We start from the raw sequence: 21,232 nt of genomic DNA, 5'->3' as shown, positions 1-21,232 counted from the left end.
AGATCTGCCACACTCTTGCCTACCCTCTGCCCTACTCAGACGGAGGGAGGTTCTGCCCTCCACGCTCAGGGCAGCAGCAAGGCTTGGTCTCCCACTCCAGCTACAAACTAGGCCACACAGCCAGCACGCCCTTGGGACTAGTAAATTGCCTGAAGGTGTGCAGGCCACATACCCACGGGGTGTCTGTACTGACATAGGTGGCATCCGCCAGGCCACCCTGGGCTCTCTCTGCCATCCATTATGGTTCATGCTGCAGCCAAAACTCTGGGCCTGTCATGTCATGTCACACCCCCACCTCCCTGGCCCCAGCCTTTCTACCGACTGAGTCCTGCACTTCCTCCACAGCCAGGCTCAGCCCGGGAGAGCCTTCCTTGACCCTCACCTCAGGATCAAAGGACCCATCTGGGCAGACAGGAACACCAGCCTCCTTGCCCTACCTGCTCACCAACACCCCACCTGTCTTCAGATTACGTACACTCAGAGGGTGAAATCAGCCAGACACAAAAGGCCAAATAGCGTATGACTGCACTTACAGGAAATACCTAGAATAGGCAAATGCATACAGACCAAAGTTTATTGGTAGTTGCCAGGGGTTTGGGGAGGGGGATAAATTGGAGTTACTGCTGAAGGAGGGGTACTGAGTTTCTGTTTGGGGTGATATAAACCTTTTGGAAATGGGTAGTGATGACGGTAGCACAGCAGGGGGAATATACTTAATGTCACTGAATTCCACACTTAAAAATGGTTAAATTGGCAAATTTTGTTATATATATTTCAACACAATAAATTTAAAGTTTCACAGGACTCTCAAAAACATACATATACACATACATGCATGTTTATATGTATATATCTGTCTTAGAAGAAATACAACTAGAATGCTCTTTAGAAATGAGGATGGATACTCAAGAAGAAGAACAAAGTGGGAGGCCTTACACTACCCGATTTTAGGACCTATGATACCGCCACGGTAGTCAAAACAGCCTGGTACTGGTACAACAACAGATACATAGACCAATGGAACAGAGTTGAGAATCCAGATATAAGCTCAACCACCTATGAGCAGCTAATATTTGACAAAGGCTCAAAGTCCATTAATTGGGGAAAAGACAGTCTCTTTAACAAACGGTGCTGGCATAACTGGCTATCTATACACAAAAAACTGAAACAAGACCCATATCTCACACCATGTACAAAAACTAACTCAAAATGGATCAAAGACTTAAATATAAAATGGGAAACGATAAAGATAGTGGAAGAAAAAATAGGGACAATGCTAGGAGCCCTAATACATGGCATAAACACAATATGAACCATAAGTAGAACCAGAAGAGAGACTAGATAAATGGGAGCTCCTAAAAATCAAACACTTATGGTCATCCAAAGACTTCACCAAAAGAGTCAAAAGACAACCTACAGACTGGGAAAAAAATTTTGGCTACGACATATCCGATCAGCATTTAATCTCTAAAATCTACAAGATACTGCAAAACCTCAACAGCAAAAAGACAAATAACCCAATTAAAAAATGGGCAAAGGATATGAACAGGCACTTCACCAATGAAGATATTCAGGCAGCTAACAGACGCATGAAGAAATGCTCACGATCATTAGCCATTAGAGAAATGCCGATCAAAACTACAATGAGATACCATCTCACCTCAACAAGGCTAGCATTAATCCAGAAGACACAAAATAATAAATGCTGGAGAGGTTGTGGAGAGACTGGAACACTTATACACTGTTGGTGGGAATATAAAATGGTACAACCACTTTGGAAATCGATTTGGTGCTTTCTTAAAAAGCTAGAAATAGAAGTACCATATGATCCAGCTATCCCGCTCCTTGGAATATATCCTAGAGAAACACGAGCCGTCAGACGAATAGATATATGCACACTGATGTTCATTGCAGCACTGTTCACAATAGCCAAAAGATGGAAGCAACCTAAGTGCCCATCAGTGGACGAATGGATAAACAAACTATGGTATATCCACACAATGGAATATTATGCAACGATAAAGAACAATGATGAAGCTCTGAAACATCGTATAACTTGGTTGAAGCTGGAACTTATTATGCTGAGTGAATTTAGTCAGTCACAGAAAGACAAATACTGTATAAGACCACTATTATAAGAACTCAAGAAAAGTTTTAAACACAGAAGAAAACATTCTTCGATGGTTACGGGGATGGGGAGGGAGGGTGAGGGTTATTCACTAACTAGATAGTAGATAAGAATCATCTTAGGTGAAGGGAAGGACAGACAGAACACACTACAGGGGAAGCCAGCACAACTGGACTAAACCAAAGCTAAAAAGTTTCCTCAATACAATCAAATACTTTGAGAGACAGAGTAGCAGGGATGCGGAGTCTGGGGACCATGCTTTCAAGGGACATCGAGGTCAACTGGCATACCAAAGCTTATTAAGAAAATGTTCTGCACCCTACTTTGGTAGGTGGCGTCTGGGGTCTTAAAAGCTTGCAAGCAGCCATCTAAGATGCATCAATTGGTCCCAACCACTTGGAGTAAAGGAGAACAAAGAACACCAAAGACACAAGGAAAGTATTAGCCCAAGAGACAGAAAGGGCCACATAAACCAAAGACTTCATCAGCCTGAGACCAGAAGAACTAGATGACACCCAGCTACCACCAATGAACGTTCTGGCAGGCTACACAACAGAGGGTCCCTCATGGAGCAGTAGAACGATGGGATGCAGAACTCAAATTCTAGTAAGAAGACCAGACTTAATGGTCCGACTGAGACTGGAGGCGCCCCGGAAAGCATAGCCCCTGGTCTATCACCCCAGAACTAAAACAATTTCCTAGGCCAACTCTTCAGACAGGGATTGGACTGGACTGTGGGACATAAAGTGATACTTGTGAAGAATGTGCCTCTTAGTAAAGTAGATACAAGAGACCAAAGGGGCAGCTTCTGTCCAGAGGTGAGATGGGAAGGCAGAGAGAGTTAGGAGCTGGTTGAATGTTCATGGCGAATCAGGGGCGGACGGGAGGAGTGTGCTATTGCAGAATGGGGTGAGTGGTTGGGGTCTCATAAAAATGTATGTTCAAAAAAAAAATTCTGTATGGGAGACTAACTTGAAACGTAAACTTCATTTAATTACAACAATAAAAAAAAAAAAAAGAAATGAGGATGGAAAGACTTCAGAAGCTCACTTACTTTGGACACCTCATTGGGAAAGACCCATCGCTAAACTAGGATATCATGTTTGGGAAAGTAGAAGGTCAGCAAAAAGGAGGGAACCCCTCAATGAGATGGATGGACACAACAGCCTCAGCAATGGACTCAAACGTAACAACAATCATGAAGATGGCGCGGGACCAGGCAACGTTTTGTTCTGTTATACATGAGGTCGTCATGAGTTGGAGCCAACTCAATGGCAACTAACAGCATCTGTATGTATCAGTATCAATATGTATACCTGAGTCCTAAGCCTGTGTTCCTTCCTTCACCAGTGGAGCCTCATATACTCCACTGGGGGAAAAAAGTAAATTTAATCTAATTCTAGTATTTACGATTTTTAAACAAACTTAAAAATCACTTAGGATACTCAATTGCCTTGCTACTCAAATAGTGGTCCACAGACCAGCAGTCTCAGCATCACCTGATAGCTAGTTACAAATGCAGTCATGGGCCCCACCCCATACCTACTGAATCAGAATCTGCATTACAAAAGAACCCCAGGTGATTTGCATGCACATTAAGTTTGAGAAGCACTGACCTAACACCGTGTACAATAATGCTGTCCAGGTAAGTTGTCACGTGCCCACACTAGAGGTTCCCAAGTATTTGGAACCTTATTTATAATATAAAAATACTGGGCTGAGTACCAGGTTAAAAAAAAAAACAAACGAACGCGTTGCTGTCGAGTCGATTCCCGCTCATAGCGGCCCTACAGGACAGAGTAGAACTCCCCCATAGGGTTTCCAAGGAGCAGCTGGTGGATTCGAACTGTTGAATTTTTGGTTAGCAGCCAAATGCTTAACCACTACGCCACCAGGGCTCCAGATTAGTGGATTTTATCTTGAGCATGCTCTTGGTTATCAAATACTCAACATTGGTTGCATTTTTCACTCCAAGCACAAGAGAGGCTTGTAGCTATTTATCAATAAAACCATGCTAAAGTTAGAACGGTAGACTGAAACTAAATTCAGAGTTCAGATTTCCTATTTCTATTTCTAAGTTACATTATCAGTCAAAAGCAAGTGCCTCAATGACATTCTTCGTGTTGTTGTTGTCATCAGGTGCAGTGGACTCAGTTCCGACTCACAGTGACCCTATGTACGACTGAATGAAACACTACCCAGTCCTGTACCATCCTCACAATCACTGTTACATTTGAACCCAGTGATGAAGCCACTGTGTCAATCCAGCTTGGTGATGGTCTTCCTCTTTTTCACTGACCCTCTACTTTACCAAGCATGACATCCTTCTCCAGGGACTGGTCCCTCCTGATAACATGTCCAAAGTACATGAGACGAAGTCTCGCCATCCTCACGTCTAAGGAGTAATCTGGTTGTACTTCTTCCAAGACAGATTTGTTCATTCTTCTGGCAGTCCATGGTATATTCAGTATTCTTTGCCAACACCATAATTCAAAGGCATCAATTCTTCTTAAGTCTTCCTTCCTTATTCATTGTCCAGCTTTCACACGCATATGAGGCAACTGAAAATACCATGGCTTGATAAGGCACACCTTAGTCCTCAAAGTGACATCTTTGTTTTTTTAACACTTTAAAGAGGTCTTTTGCAGCAGATTTGCCCAGTGCAATGTGTCATCTGATTTCTTGACTGCTGCTTCCGTGGGCGTTGACTGTGGATCCAAGTAAAATAAAAGCCTTGACAACTTCAATCTTTTCTACATGAGCAATTGCTAAAAGCAGGATCCTCTGTCATGATTAAATTAGGAAAGGACTCCTTCTGCAGAATTTTAAAAATGTCGTTTCTAAAGGATTTTAAAACTTAATTAGTTTTCCGTTGGCTAACCCTGGAGTTCTCCATGGTGTTGACAAGCAAGAGAGAACGGAGGAGGAAATAAGGCATCTGAGAAAGAAGAACCAGGCTAAACGTCTCGAAGGTCTGTCATTTCAACAGAACAGGTGTGATCGTCAAGTCTCTTCAAGAGTTCACCGGCCAGGGTCACTGTCGGGGGTGAGGAGAACACCCCCCAACTGCTCCCCAGGGAAGAGCTGCTCACCTTAGGTCCAAGTCTTGGCTGTATCTGCTGAGCAGGGTGATCACCAAGACAGTGGTTGCTCCAACATCCTGGGTCCTAGAGTGTCTTGCAGCCCCAAGCCAACTAGCAACAGCCTTGTAGCATGGGCAAGAAACAAACTATATTGTTTAACCACTGAAACCTGGGGGTTGTTTGTTACGGCAGCATATTCTAACCCATACTGACTGATACGGCACATACACTCACAATGCTGCCATTTTCAGAACATTTCTGTTACTCCTCACTGGGAAGTGGTCAAGCTCATCATTACTTGTGATTGGATGTCTTTTTAAAAGCTGAACAGTATTACTTAACTCAATTACCCTCTCCATTCATCAAACTTCACCCCAATACCCATCTTATGTTTTTCCTCTTTCCTTATTTTCTCCTTTCCACAGATTTCCTCACATGCTTATTCTTTTTATCTCACTGTACCATATGCTTTTTGGTAAGCTGCCTTAAAGCCTCTTTGCAACAAAGTGATAGACAGTCACATGCACAGACACACCAGACTTGGCTTCTAAATGAATTTTGGCTGTTTCCAAAAAATCAGATCCATTCCTCAAAGGAAAAAATTTGCTGTTACTGAGGGTTTCTAAAAGAACATGGCCCAGGGCCTGGATCAGTGTGTATTTCTTCAACCCGTTCTTCTACAAAGGATACTTACAGAATGTGTGGTACACACAGTCCCTGGATCTAGAAATCAATTCATTCCTGGACACACCATATCATTTAGCCTCGTCGTAAGGAGAAATCTGAATTATGCCAACTAACTACATGAGACATTTAGCATCACGGACCACAACTTTTTCTTTTTAAAATTCAGCTTTAATATGGTTATTGAACCCCTTCTGCACGTCTGAGCTTGTACTAAGCATAGGTGAACCTTACTTTAACCAGTTCCTGCTGGTGCACATTTAGGTAGTGGCCAATTCTGCACTATTAGAAACAGTGCTGTGCAACTGGACTAAACCAAAAGCTAAGAAGTTTCCCGAATACAACCAAACACTTCGAAGGACAGAGTAGGAGGCGGAAGGGTCTGGGGACCATGCTTTCAGGGGGCATCTAGGTCAACTGGCATAACAAAGTTTATTAAGAAAATGTTCTGCATCCCACTTTGGTGAGTGGCGTCTGGGGTCTTAAAAACTAGGGAGTGGCCGTCTAAGATACATTAATTGGTCCCAACCCACCTGGAGCAAAGGAGAATGAAGAACACCAGAGACACAAGGAAAATATAAGCCCAAGAGACAGAAAGGGCCACATAAACCAGAGACTCCATCAGCCTGAGGACCAGAAGAACTAAATGGTACCCGACTACCACCAATGACTGCCCTGACAGGGAACACAACAGAGAGTCCCTGACGAAGCAGGAGGAAAGTAGGGTGCACAACTCAAATTCACATAAAAAGACCAGACTCAATGGCCTGACTGAGACTGGAGGGACCCCAGAGGACATGGCCCCGGGACTCTCTGTTAGCCGAGGACTGAAACCATTCCCAAAGCCAACTCTTCAAACAAAGATTTAGACTGGACTATAAGACATAAAATGATACTCGTGAAGAGCGTGCTTCTCAGCTCAAGTAGATACATGAGACTAAATGGGCAGCTCCTGTCCAGACGTGAGATAAGGCAGAGAGGGTCAGGAGCTGGTTAACCAGACACGGGAAATCCAGGGTGGAAAGGAGGAGTGTGCTGTCACAGTACAAGGAGAGCAGCTAGGGTCATGGAGCAATGTGTGTACAAATTTTTGGATGAGAAACTGACTTGAACTGTAAACTTTCACTTAAAGCACAATAAAAAAAGAAAAAGAAACAGCACTGTGATGGGCATTCTGAGGCTTACTGCCTGCCCATCTGATGCGTCCTGGGTCTGAACTCCTAGAAGGAGAATTGCTGGGTCACAGGGCATGTACACTGTTAGGGTTTTTAAGACATATGGCCAAATTTCCCTTTAGGGAGCCTATGACAATTCTCCTACACCTTTGTCAATACTCATTCTTTGTGTGTGCGTGTGTGAGTTTTCTCTTTAAAGGCTATCTTTTTTTAATTTGCAATTCTTTGATTACTAGCGAGAATGAGTATGTTGATACCTTCATATATCTTTTATTACAAAGTGTCTATTCAAATTCTTTGCCGTCTTATACTGATGCATCTTTTTTTTTTTTTTTTAGTAATTTATAAAAGCGCTTTCTGCAGTAAGGACATTAACTTTTTCCTGATTTTTATTTGCCATTTAACTAATTTTTTAAGGAAGATGTCTCTGGTGGCAGAATGACAGATTGACAAATGGGAAAACACAGAAGGTGAATAAACTGCAATTAACCTGCAAGAGATGAGTCCCCTCACCTCCCAAATTCAAAGCATCATCAGCAAGCCCTTTTGGCCCTACCTGCAAAATACATTGCAAGCCCCCTGACTTCTCACCATCTCCACTTCTGCCACCAGAGTCTGAGCCTGAACAATCTCTGCTTCCTAACTAGTCTCCTCATTTCCCTCTCTGGCCTCCTACAATCCATTCTCCACACTTGTCTAGATGAGCTTTCTAGAACAATCAGAACACACCACGCCCATAAATAAACCAAAGGTTTTCCACTGCACTTAGGAATAATCCAACCCTCAGGCTGGGTACAAGGCCCTGCAGTGCCTGTTACCTGCTTCCCTCTCTGTCACATCTTCAACCTCTCCTGCCCTTGGCTCACCACTCGCTAACCATCCTGGAATAGTTTGGTTCTCCCAGATATATCAAATGCAATCCCCCCTCAGGGTGATTTTCATATGCAGTTACCTCTGCTTCAAATTCCTCCTGATACATGGCTGACTCCTCTGCACCATTCAGGTCTCTGCTGAAATATCACCTCCTTAGAGAAGTCTTACTGAATATTGACTATACTGTGGACTGCGAAAAGAATGAACCCATCAGTCTTAGAAGAAATACAACCAGAACGCTCCTTAGAAGGAAGGATGGTGAGACTTTGGCTCACTAACTTTGGACACATCATCAGCAAACACCAATCGCTAGAAAAGGACATCATGTTTGGTAAAGTGGAGGGCCAGCGTAAATGAGGGAAAACCTCAATGAGATGGACTGACACAATAGCCATAACAATGGAGACTCAAACATCCCAATGATCAGGAAGATGGTACAGGACCGGGCAATGTTTCATTCTGTTGTACATGGGGTCACCATGAGTCAGAACCAACTTGACAGCAACGAACAGCAGTAAAGCAGGCTTCTCTGACCATCTATCAAAGCCCCACCACCACACACCCACTCTATCACAGTACTTTGCTTTACGCACCCCATAACACTTATCACCATTTGAAATTATCTTATTTTTTGCTAGTTTCACCAGCCCCACAACCAGAAGGTAAGTTACTTTTCTATCTTCTCCAGTACTTTACCTTCATCACCTACAACAATGCTTACAGCCCATCCTTAGGACTCAGTTAGTGATTGCTGAATCTATGGAGAATCAACACTTTGATGAGAGATCAGCAAACTATGTAGAGTCTGAGAGCTAAGAATGGTTTTTATATTTTTCAATGGTTAAAAACAAACCAAAAGAAAAATAATACCCCGCGACACGTGAAAAATATGATATTCATGTATCAATGTCCATAAACCCAAAAAACCAAACCCACTGCCATCAAGTTGATGATGACTAAATAAAGTTTTATTGGAACACAACCATGCACATCTATGGCTGCTTTCACGCTACAATGGCAGAGCTGAGTAGCTGTGACAGGAACCATATGTGGCACCCTCATCGCTTCACGCTCCCTCTGGCACACTACAAGTCACAGTGATGCAGTGATAACTCCATTTTGTCTCTTGGCCCGCAAAGCCTGAAATGTTTCCTGGCCCTTTACAGAAAAGTTGGCCAATGCCGGATACGTGGCCTGGGGAAGTTAAGAAGCAGAAGGCTTTCAGAAATGTTTCTAAGGGAGAATGGACAAGTCTTGCTAACCTAACAAATAGGAAAGGTGAGGTAAGGGTAAGGTGAGGGGGGACAGTGTCTGGTGACTTAGTGGGTAGATGGTGGTGACATTCACTAAGGTTTGGAGGGTGGGGGTAGGAAAGCGGTGAAGAGAGGACAGAAATTATGAGTTTAGTCTTGACATGTGAATTCAACCTGGAGGTTAAATATGGATACCAGTTTGTAGCTCAAAAAGAGAGGCTGAGGCCAGCTAAGATACTCCACTGGTCTCACCCCGCCTGGAGCAAGGGACAATGAAGAAAATCAAAGACACAGGGTAAGATTAGTCCAAAGGACTAATGGACCACAACTACCACTGCCTCCACCAGACTGAATCCAGCACGACTAGATGGTACCCGGCTACTACCACCAACTGCTCTGACAGGGATAACAGTAGAGGGTCCCAGATAGAGCGGGTGAAAAATGTCGAGTAACATTCTAACTCACTCACACACACACACACACACACACACACACACACACACACACACACAAAAGACCAGACTTACTGGTCTGGTAGAGACTGGAGAAACCCCGAGAGTATGACCCCTGGACACCCTTTTAACTCAGTAATGAAGTCACTCCTGAGGTTCACCCTTCAGCCAAAGATTAAACAGGCCCATAAAACAAAAGGAGACTGAAGGGGCACACCAGCCCTGGGGCAAGGACGAGAAGGCAGGAGGGGACAGGAAAGCTGGTAATGGGGAACCCGAGTTCAAGAAGAGGGAAGTGTTGACACATCGTGGGGCTGGCAACCATAGTCACAAGACAATGTGCACTAATTATTTAGTGAGAAGCTAGTTTGTTCTGTAAACCTTCATCTAAAGTACAATTTAAAAAAAATTTAAAAAAGAAGAAAAGAGGCTGATAAAATGAACCAGGAAGTTAAACTAATAAAACCAGTCTTTATCACATGGTAGACAGGGGAGGGAGTCCCTGGATGGTGCAATGATTAACACTCTCTGCTGCTAACTGAAGGGTTGGTAGTTTGAATCCACCTAGAGGCACCTCAGAAGAAATGCCTTGTGATCTACCTCCAAAAAATCAGCCACTGAAAACCCTATAGAGCACAGTTCTACTCTGACATACACAGAGTCTCTCTGAGTCAAAACTGACTGATGGCAACTGATTTGGCTTGGGTTTAGACCAAAAAAAACAACCTAAACCCCTTGCTGTCGAGTCGATTCTGACTCATAGCAACCCTACAGGGCAGAGGAGAACTGCCTCATAGACTTTCCAAGGAGCGGCTGGTGGATTCAAACTGCTGATCTTTTGTTAGCAGCCAAAGCACTTAACCACTACACCATACACAAGGAGATACTAAATAGGAAAGGAGAGGCAGCTGGGTCCTTGTATGACTCCACAAAGACTTCTCACAATTCATACACCTTTTGCAACTAACCCTTCACAGTGTCACTCAATGCTGTGGTCTTCCAAAGGAAAAGCCAGACAGCTGTTCTTTCTACTTCTCTCCATGGGTATAAACATCACCGAAAAAGCCTCCCCATTGCAGGGGCAGAGCAATCTACTAATTTTGCAATTAAGTACAGAGGAGTCTGTTCTGACCTTTTGTTAGAAAGCTGGTCATGTGTTGTCCTGTTGCTGTTAGTAATAAGGGAGCAAGCTGCAAGAACAATGTCCCCTGAAGCGGCCTAATAATAGTCAAATACCTTACACGTACACACGGCTTCCTGATCTACCAAACATTTTCTTTCACCAGTGAAGTGGGACCAGCATCCGTGTTCAGAGGTGATGAGAGCATGGCTGTTGCAGGCTGAGAAGAGTACAAGACCAGCGTTTCATTCTTGTTTCTAGTTGGTGGAGGATGTCAGGGATTCATGCCGATTTGCTGCTAAGTCAGCTTTCGTAAAGATGCCCTGAATCCATACACCCTGCCCACTGCTTTCAAGTCCAGTGGGGTGGTCACTTAACCAGTCCAGTATATGGCAGGGAAGAAGGGAGTGGTTATTCATGAACAGAGGCAGACAGAAGTCTGAATTCAGGGAGCTGACTCTAGGGGAAGGCTTTCTCTCTGTGTCCATACTAGGGGAAGGTGCTTGTCTCTTTTCAGCTTCTATTCCAAGGGCTCCTTGGTGATCATGTGGCATCATCTATCTGCTCCTCTGTTTGGGCTTCCATGCTTGTTCAATCTGTTCTTTTCATATCTCAAAAGAGAGTGATTTAAGACACACCCTACACTAATCCTGCCTCATTAGCTTAACAAAGAAAACTCATTCCCAAAGGGGACTATAACCACAGGTATAGGGGTTAGGATTTACAACGCATATTTTTGGGGGACACAATTCAATCCATAACCAAAAAAAGGAAACCAAACCTGGTGCCAGAGAGTTGACCGTGACTCACAGCGATCCTACAGGACAGAAGAGAACCTCCCCTTAGGGTTTCCGAAGAGGGGCTGCTGGATTTGAACTGCCGACCTTTTGGTTTGGATACCAGCCGGAACGTTTAACCACTACGCCACAGCTGCCTTAAAAAAATATTGGCCTGAGGGGCAAACCCTTTTACATGCTTTTCATAGTATAGAAAGAAAAGCACTGTATTAAAACCAACCTGTGATACAGCCATTGAGGAAAACTGTTTGGCAGTTCCTCAAAAAATTGAACTATCATATGACCCAGCAATCCCAATCCTAGGTATATACCCAGGATACGTCAACGCAGGAATGCAAACAGAAACCTGTACACCAATGTTCATTACAGCACTTTTCACAATAGCCAAAAGGTGGAAACAACTGAAATGTCCATCACCAGATGAATGGACACCAAAATGTGGTATATACACACAATGGAATACTACTCAGCCATAAGGATAAATGAGGTCCTCCTGCATGCCACTACACGGATGAACCTTGAATCCATTATATTGAGCAAAACAAGACAGTCACAAAAGGACAAGCACTGTATGGTTTCACTTACATGAAATAAGCAAATATATAGAAACCAAAGTGGTAAAGAACTCAGCTGCTAACCAAAAGGTCGGCAGTTCGAATCCACCAGCCACTCCTTGGAAACCCTATGGGGGAGTTCTACTCTGTCCTACAGGGTCACTTTGAGTTGGAATCAACTCCATGGCAATAGGTACCTGGGGTGGGAGGGTGGGGGAAAGGGGTAGTTTGCGCTTAGAGGGCAGTGGGTTTATGCTAATGGGGGTGGAATGACTTGGAAAAGGATAGGGAGAATGGTTGCACACTTGAAGAATGCAATCAACATCACTGAATTGTACACGTAGAAATTGTTGAGATGATGTATGTTTTGCTGTGTATGTTTTCACAATAATTAAATCTACAGAGCATACCAAGCATCTACTGTATTTCAGGCACTCAGGTACACCATTTCTATTAATCACCAGCCCCAAGGTGCCCAGGCCTGAAAAAGCCGGACTGGTATATCAAGGGCCTTGTGGACAGGCACAGCTGGACGGCCAAGCAAATCTGGGTTTGCATTCCCACTTACTGTGTGGCCCTGTGTAAAGAAACCTCTAGTGTCTTTTAAAAAAACAATCTGCCAAGGACGGTGATGGAGACTCTCCTAGCAGGACAGCAAGTCTCCTGCATTTTACCCCTCTCGTGGGGCTCTCTCACTCGGCAGTCTAGTCTGGCACGGCTTCCCCTCTAATGGATCATCTGTCCCACGCGTGCTCTCACCGCCCTTCTGAGGTGGAGAGTCTACAAAGCTGGTCGTCAATGAGCCATGCCTCCCTGTGTCCACAACCTTGTGCAGTTCCCTCCCACACTGAATCCAGATTCGTCCTGTGACCCACCTTAACCAATGAAGGTGGCAGAAGTGATGTGCCAGTTTCAGGCCAAAGCTTTAAGAAGGACTGGCAACTTGTGCATTTATGCTCTTGGAAGCCAGCCGCCATGTACAAACTCCAGCTACCCTGCTGAAGAGAAAGGCCATGTGGAAAGGCCCTGGAGGATGAGACAGCACAGGGAGAGAGAGGCCACATGGAAGAGCACCAAAGTGCCAGACATGTGAGTGAAGACGCCATTTTGGTGGCTGCGGCCCAGCTGAGCCTCCAGGACTCCAGCCCTAGTCGCCCATCTGACTGCAACTACATGAGACACCAAGACAGATCAGCTGAAGAGTCACCCAGCTGAGCCCAGTCGACCCACAAAACCATAACTGAGATAATAATTGTTGCTCTGAGACATAAGTTTTGGGGTTGCTTGCTCCACAGCAGAAGGATCCCTGGTGGTGCAGTGGTTAAGCACTCAACTGCTAATCAAAAGGTTGGTGGTTTGAACCCACCACTCACTCCATGGAAGAAAGGATGTGGCAGTCTGCTTCTGTAAAGCCTGACAGCCTTGGAAACCCTATGGGGTAGTTCTACTCTGTCCTATAGGGTCGCTATGAGTCGGAATTCAACTTGATGGCAATGGGATGGGCTGTTACACAGCAGAGGCCCCTGAGTGGCACAAATAGTTTACACTTGACTACTAACCAAAAGATTGGCAGTTCCAACCCACCCAATGGCACCAAGGAAGAAATGCCTGGTGATCTGCTTCTGTAAAAATTACAGCCAAGAAAGTCTATGGAGCAGTTATACTCTGTAACACATGAGGTAGCCATGAATTGGAATCAACTCAACAGCAACAGCTTTGGTTTGTTACTTAGCAACAGATAAAATAGCATTCCTTAACTACCCATGGCATCACCCACTCCCCAGCTCTGCAACTTTCTCCCACAGACACTCCTTATAAACTCAATCACATTAACCAGAAATGGGGAGAATAGAGGGTGGAGAGAAGGAGAGGTGTACCTGAAGATCAAGACCAAGGGTGACCCTCTGCAGCTGTCTAGTCCCCCTGGCAAACAACATCATGTTCTGTTAGTACCTCTGCGGTTTGGGCCTTCCAGCCAGACAGCAGATTCTATGAACAGCACCTAGTTCAAGGAAAACCTATTGCTGTCGAGTCAATTCTGACTCATAGTGACTCTATAGTGACCCTATAGGAAAACTCTGTTTTATTTGCATTTCCAATCTTATTACTCCTCAAAATTATTTCTCAAAAGCTCTAAAAGTTTTTGCAGATCCCTTACATCATCCTCAGGTCCTCAATTTCCTCTCTCCATTCAATGTAAGTGCCAGCCACAAGGGATTCCTGGGCCAGGGTTGGCCCCCCAGCCACTGCACTTGTGCTGGTACCCACACCTGACCCTCCAGATCTGCCCTGGGGCTGAGATGTGGGCTCCCTCCTCCACCTACCTTCCCAAGGAGCCCCCAAGCACCCAGAAGGCTGCTGGTAGGAATCTCCCAGGAGGTGATCCCGAGGCTGGCCTGGGGTGACTGAATGTCCATGGCGCCTTCATTATCTCTGCTCCTCCTCAACCCTGTCTCGGAAATGACCTTAGACGAGTTTTCAGAGCCTCCCCCTCTTCACAGCTGAAGAGGATTCTCAGGTAAGACATGTCTGCTGTTGTTAGCTGAGTCGAGTTGAATCCACCTCACGGTGACCCCTGTGCAGAGCAGAACTGTTCCACAGGATTTCAAGCCTGTGGTCTTTCAGAAGCAGATCACCAGGCCTGTCCTCCCAGGGGCCTCTGGGCAGGGGCAGATTAACCAGTAAGCAAGATATGCATGGAGTCCTGGGGGCTCAGTGGTTAAGAGCTCAGGCTGCTAACCAAAAGGTCAGCAGTTCAAATCCACCAGCTGCTCCCACCAACCTCTCCGCCAGCAGTGGAGCACTTAACCATCTGTGCCAGCCAGCCAGCCAAGACATGTCTAGTCGCTCCTACCTAAGTCCTTTATTTCTCATAGTCAGCTATGGGTCTTGGCTATTGGGCCTCATCCTTTTTTTGGAAGCAGCTGATTCCCAAGGAAATGGTGCAAACAGTTTGCACTTGTCTACTAAACTAAAGGTTGGCAGTTCGAACCCATCCAGGGCGCCATGGAAGAAAGGCCTGGTGATCTGCTTTCATAAAAATCACAGCCAAGAAAACCCTATGGAATAGTTCAACTCTAACACATGGGATCGTCATGAGTGGAAATTAACTCGAAGACAACAAATTTCGTTTAGTTTTGAGCCAGTTCCCTCCTACCAGCACCTTCTGGAGGGCTACCCCATCCCCTGAGTAGCCAAGACTCTTACGGCAGACTCCTCGGGCCTATCAGCGCCCTTCACATCTCTCTGCTTGGACTGAGGTCTCTCTGGAGGTCACTCTGGAAATCAGGCCTGGTCAGCACCGTTTCACCATTTCCGTGGGGTTGTGACCAAAGGGACTTCCCCCGTAACCAGGTCCAGGACCTCCATTAAGCTGACCTCCTCCTGGGGGCTAGCTGGCCACCAGAGCAGATGTAATATGCCTTCCAGAGTTCATTCCCAACACTCCTCCACTGGGTAGGCTTCCTACAAAGCTGGGGCCTCTCGGTTCCTCCTCCTTATGTGAACGAGGAAGAAATCCTCAGGGAGTATCTGTTTTGCACACACTGCTCTCAGGCTCTCAGACTCCTCCCCTATCAAGACGGGGTTTCCTGGTATCACTCTTTCCACCAGAGGGCAAACGTTACACTGGGATTGGGGTTACTTTGAAGGTGATATTCCCACGTGACTATTCTGAACAGGTTTCAGCAGAGCTTTTACACTCAGACTTGGAAGAAAGGCCTGGTGATCTACTTCCAAAAAACCCTATAGATCACAACAGTCTGATCCTACTGTGCACGGGGTCGCCACAAGCTGGGAGCCAACTCAATGCCAGCTAGCAACAACCTCAAGCTCAAATAAAGACTGAATCTATAATCCCACAGACAACCCTGACTGCGTAGTGGTTAAGAGGTACGACTGCTAACCGATAAGGCTAGCAGTTCGAATCCGCCAGGCACTCCTTGGAAACCCTATGGGGCAGTTCTACTCTGTCCTGTAGGGTCGCTATGAGTCAGAATCGACTCGATGGCAGTGGGTTTTTTACCCACCACCTCATCCTTCCCCCAGGAGGCTGGTGCAGTCCGTTCTGTCTGCGCTTTTTTCCCGAGTTTCCCTGGGCTTCTGAGCACCATGCCACCAGCAAGCTGGGTGCCAGGCACCTGACTGGCTGACATCCCATAAGGTTTACCACCTCCAGCATGTATGGACTCTCCTCTGGTCTCCTGGCTTCTGCAACAACTCCTTGCTGGCTGCTCCTCCAGTCTCATGATGCTACATGCTGGCCAGTCTACCCACCAGCTGCTGCCCGGGAGCTCTGCATTCTCCACTAACCGAGTCTGTCTTGAAGACTCACCTCCATCCCAAGGGACTCTACTTGCCTATCCTCCTTCCCCATCCAGCACTCAGCAAGGGCCAGCTTGCTTATACAGGAGGTTCCCAGACGCAAAAGGCCTGAGCCATGACCCTCTCTGCTGAAACTGCATGTGCTCTACCTCTGGAAAAACCCCATTCTGCACTTGCACCACAGGGCACAGGCCCACCCCTGCCTCTACGTTGGGAAATCCAGCTGGCTCTGAGTGGAATGAAATGTCAGGGATAGCGTGAGAGGCTCTTCAAGTTGGAAGGTGCAGCTGCACTTATTGGAGCCCCAGCCTTTGACTCTCCCCTTAAGGAAGCTGTCACCAATATGCTGACCTCGGGGGCTGTGCCTGCTTTGTCCAACATGGGCCCAGACCCTTTCCTCAATTGTCTTGAAGCATAGTTAAGACCAGGCTATCATGTTTAAAAGAAGCACAGACACAACGGGTAGTAATTAGCCATCTAAGTCACTAACAGATAGGCAAACATTACTCCTTGGGTTCTTCACAGAACTGTCTTGGGAACTGGTGATAAGGTATGAACCACACCTAGCACTTAGTAGGTACTCAACAAATAGAAGCCACTCTCAATAGCACTTCTGTTGCATGTTACTTACTAGTTGGGAGTCGTCTGAAAACCCCCAAGCACCATGGATTTCATAAGTGTGCGTATATGCCATCAGACGTGACTGACACACCCAAGATTATCTCAGTTGATAATCCTGCTTGTCACCTGGGCCTGGTCTTGTCCCTTTTCCCCCTCCCCCTCCCCAAGACAAAGCAGAGTCATTCCATTTTCACCAACAGACTGCAAGCCCACCAACCTCACCCTGGCAGAGTCCAGCCAGGCGGGCTCCTCACTGAAAGACATCCACTAGCCAAATTTCCACATCAGTATTTCCTGCAAAAGTGTGACTACCACAGAAGCTCCCAAAATATGCATCTCTCCCAGGGCTTTTTAACTGGAAACAAGGAGAATCCTTATAGGCCAGGTCTTCCTGTAAGAAGCAATACACTTGCTTTCTTTTACATCTTAATCACAGGGAAGGAGCTAGGAAAACTGAGGAGCACAGCTGAGCCTCTCCTACACCTACAGGTCCAACTAAATGTGCCTGTCCTTCACACACAGAACCTAGGGGGTTCCCGGAACATACTCTGCTCACCGCCTGGGAAAGCTCATTCGAGCCTTCATGTAGCGCCCCCTAAACTTTGCTCAAGTGCTACTAATCCATTTTAGAGGAATTCTGTTGTTCTCCTCTGGATGTGAAAGAGACGTCAAGTACCTCTAGGAGGCCAGGCTGTTTTTCATGTTTCCACAGGATACTTGCCAGGCGAACTCACACTATAACCATTTCATCCCTATCTTTCTCCTCCCCCCCAAGAGATGCACAGCGCATTCTTTTTTTTTTTTTTGGTCAAAATTTGCTACTTTGTTCCTTGAAGTAGGGCTGAGATGAAATTATAAATAAATTCAGTCTCCCTAATCTGGGCAGTGTTTTACCAGAACACTTCTGTACACTCACACAACTGCCACTGTTAAGTAAGTCTGTACAACAATCCTGGGGTCAGGCAACATTTTACTAAAGCGAATCTCCTGTAAGGTCACCCCGCCCCCAAGGACTGTGGAAACTTCGGGTCCCACTCAGCCTGCGACCACGAAGTTCAGCGACTAGAGGACAGCGTGGCCTCCCAACTGTCACCTAGACAATAAACAGCCAGCAGACTTGGCTCGGCAGGTCTCATACAGCCCTGGGGTCAGGTCAGGAACCCCAGAATCAGGGGGAGCTGCCCAGGGGAGGGGGCGCTGGCTGGGTGCTGCGGCACCCCCTGTATCTAGCCTGCTGATGGGGCTCAGGCTGGAGGCCAGCCAGGCTCAGCTGACCAGCAAGTGGGCGGCCCCGAGGCAGCCTGGACTGGGGCAGCACGTCCGTCCACGGTCGGCAGGCTCTGGGGTGGAGACGCGCGGCTGCGGGACTGAATCGGGATCACTTATCCGACCCCGGGTCCTCCGTGCGTCTTCCCAAGACCGCCTGCCTTGGGCAGCCCTTCGCCGGCCCCTGCAACTGAGGGGAGCGCGCCAGCCCACTCCAGAACGCACACAGGCAACAAGTTCGCGCTGCCTCAGGGAGGCCACGATGTGTTCGGAGGCCCCGCGCGGGGGGCGCCAAGGGGACGCTCCAGGCGCGCAACGCCGCTCACTCCCCGAGGGGCGCCCGATGCCTTCGGCAGCCCCAGCAACGCGGACGGACGAGACGAACGAGCCGCGGCCGGGCCCCCCGGCGCCCCTCGGACAGCGGCGGCACCGGCGTCCCGGGGCGGGCAACAGGTCCGCGAGTGCGCCGAGGGCTGAGCCCGAGTCTCCCAGCCTGGCCCTCGCCCCTTACCTCCAGCAACTGCACGTAGCTCGCCGGGAACCAGCCGCGGAGCCCATCCTCCTTCTCGCCTTCCCACCAGCCGCCGTCCGGGACCTGCAGCAGCGTGAGCAGCTCACCCGCGGCGAAGCGCAGCCCCTGGCCGTGCCGCTCCCCGGAGAAGGGGTAGAGGGTCCGGCAGCGGGCGCCGGACATGGCCTTGGCGCCGGGGCTCACAGCGCAGCCTGCATCCCTGCCGAGCCCCGCGGGGTGGACAGCGGCTCCGCGGGGTCCCAGGCGCCCGGCGCTCCGGGCTCCCGCGCTCTGAGCGCGCGCCGTCTCGGGGGTGCGCGGGGTCCCCGGCCAGGCGGGGGACGCGCGCTCGGCGAAGGGAAGCGGAGACTCGCTGGCTTTGGAGAGCAAGCGGCGACGCCCCCGGGCCGGGCGACTGGAGCTCCCAGCGCTGGGCGGGGGGGCGGGGCTCAAGGGGAGGAGACCGAGGCGCCGCGGGCTCCGGAGGCAACTTCCCGGGGACGCGGAGCGCGGGCCGCCGCCGCGAGGGCCGGCCGGAGCCGGGGCTGCCCCGGTGCGCGGAAATACGTCGCTCCCCAGGGAGGTGGGACCCCGAGCATCACCCACCGCCCGACTCCGCGGCGAGAGAGGGTCCGGGCGTACGTGGAGAGGGGCTGGCGGCCGGGCTGCCGGGAGGGGGCTCTCTCGGCGCGAGGGGGCGGGGCGCGGCGGGGCGGGGCCAGGGCCACCACGCCCGCCGAGGGTTGGGCGCTCCCTCGCAAAGCGGGCAGGTCGCTGGGGTGGGGGCTCCTGCTCACACGCCCACCACCGAGGACTGCCGGAATGAAAACGCCCCCGCGTGCCTCCTTCGTAGGCCTAGTGACCCGTGGCGGCAGGGCGCCTCCGCCGCGGTGTTTGTGAGAGAATGTGTTTGTGGCTGTCATTATTAGTAATTGAACCTGGGGTTGCACTTGACTCCCTAGAAGCTGAACAATGGGTGAACGAAAGGTTTGAAGCCTGGCGCCTGAGCAGGGTAGCCGGGTGGCAGCGTGTTACACTGAAGGACAGAGCCAGGAGGCGCCAGAGTCGAAGCTGGGAGAATTGGAGGCAGGCTGATGAGGATAAATGGAGGAGAGGAGAGAGGAACAGCCCCACCACTATCCTTGCAAAGGGGAGGCCAGACGTTAAGAATCTGAGGAGAAGCCGGCTCAGGGTACCAGCGCTCCTAAAACTGAGAAGAGACGGGCAGAAAAATCTACACTCAGTCAGTCAACAAACATCAGTGGTAGGCTGCCATGTTCCAGGTAATGTGCCAGTTACCTACAAAGATCATTTGGCAAGTCCCTGGGGAAACCAGTACACCCAGTTGGTGAAGGAAGTTGACCTAGAACTGAGGATACAGAAGTAAAAGAAAGGAAGGTTTCTTTGTTAGCCTACTCTATAGGGGATCTCAGAGTCCATTTCCTCAACCGTAAATAGCTGGACCCTTTAATCTCTCTGTATACTTCTAGCTCCCTACTCATCTCCCTACTCAGTAACCTTCCATGGCTCCCTACTGCCTATTAAATTAAGTACACACGTCTCAGCCTGTGCATTCTGGACTGCCACAACATCTTCTCTGGCCTTATTTCTCATCATGCCTACCTAGGTACGCTTTACAAAGTCAATCAGCCTGGGTACAAGAGCCCGAAGATCTTACACAGCTTTCTGTGCTCTGAATCAGACCCAGACGTGGGGCTTTTCACCGAGTTCAGTGGTTCTCAACCCTGGCTGCACCTTAGAATCACCTGAGGCCCTTCTAAAAAAATACTCAGGCCTGGGCCCACCCTAGCTTTGAGAATCTCTGTTGAGCAGTATTCGTCATTTAAGCCCCCTCACCTGAGCAGCCTGGCCTAGCCTCTGGCCTCAGGCAAGATGACAAATGCAGATTGTTTATAATAGTCCACTGATTGCAAATTCACAAACCCTTGCTTGGCCAGAAACTTGGAGAAATAAACTCTGTAGTCACCACTAAGAGTCAAAACCCACTGCCGTTGAGTCTATTCTGACTCCTAGCGACCCTATATCGAGTAGGACTGCCCCATAGGGTTTCCAAGGAGCAGCTGGTGAATTCGAACTGCCCACCTTTTGATTAGCAGCCAGGCTCTTAACCACTGTGCCACCAGGGCTAGCAGTCACTAAAAGCAACTGGGCAAATAAAGATTTAAAAGGGACAAAAATTCCTTGTATCAGGGGAGCATGTAGCTTTAGGCATCCTGTCCTCAGACTCTGGCGTGTAGTGTATATGGTCCAGCTCAAGGTAGGATGGCTGGTAGGGAGCCTGCCTGCACCCCAGAATCCCCTGGGGTTCTTGTGAGTAACCCGTCGTCTAGTTTGGACTTGAGAAACCTCAGCCTACAGAAATGTCTGAATG

General features: G+C 48.1%; 2 protein-coding genes across 2 annotated transcripts in view; both read right to left on the bottom strand.

Annotated features, from left to right (window-relative positions):
- The window catches only part of GAS7 (growth arrest specific 7), a 275,274-nt gene extending 256,251 nt beyond the window's left edge, over positions 1-19,023 (bottom strand). The window contains exon 1 of the mRNA XM_004376199.2: positions 18,841-19,023. Within this exon, the coding sequence (XP_004376256.1) occupies positions 18,841-19,023 (183 nt within the window). The remainder of the gene's footprint in view (positions 1-18,840) is intronic.
- Positions 19,024-19,040: 17 nt separating this feature from the next.
- LOC101351758 (myosin-13) overlaps positions 19,041-21,232 on the bottom strand; it is a 188,509-nt gene continuing 186,317 nt past the window's right edge. Inside the window, 2 exon segments of the mRNA XM_012555451.2 lie at positions 19,041-19,217; positions 19,305-19,629. Coding sequence (XP_012410905.2) covers positions 19,041-19,217; positions 19,305-19,629 — 502 coding nt within the window.

The sequence above is a fragment of the Trichechus manatus genome, unplaced genomic scaffold (assembly GCF_000243295.1).
Source record: "Trichechus manatus latirostris isolate Lorelei unplaced genomic scaffold, TriManLat1.0 scaffold00040, whole genome shotgun sequence".
Taxonomy (NCBI): Eukaryota; Metazoa; Chordata; class Mammalia; order Sirenia; family Trichechidae; genus Trichechus; species Trichechus manatus.
Note: the sequence above shows the minus strand (reverse complement) of the source record. Positions and strands in the feature narration are given on the sequence as shown.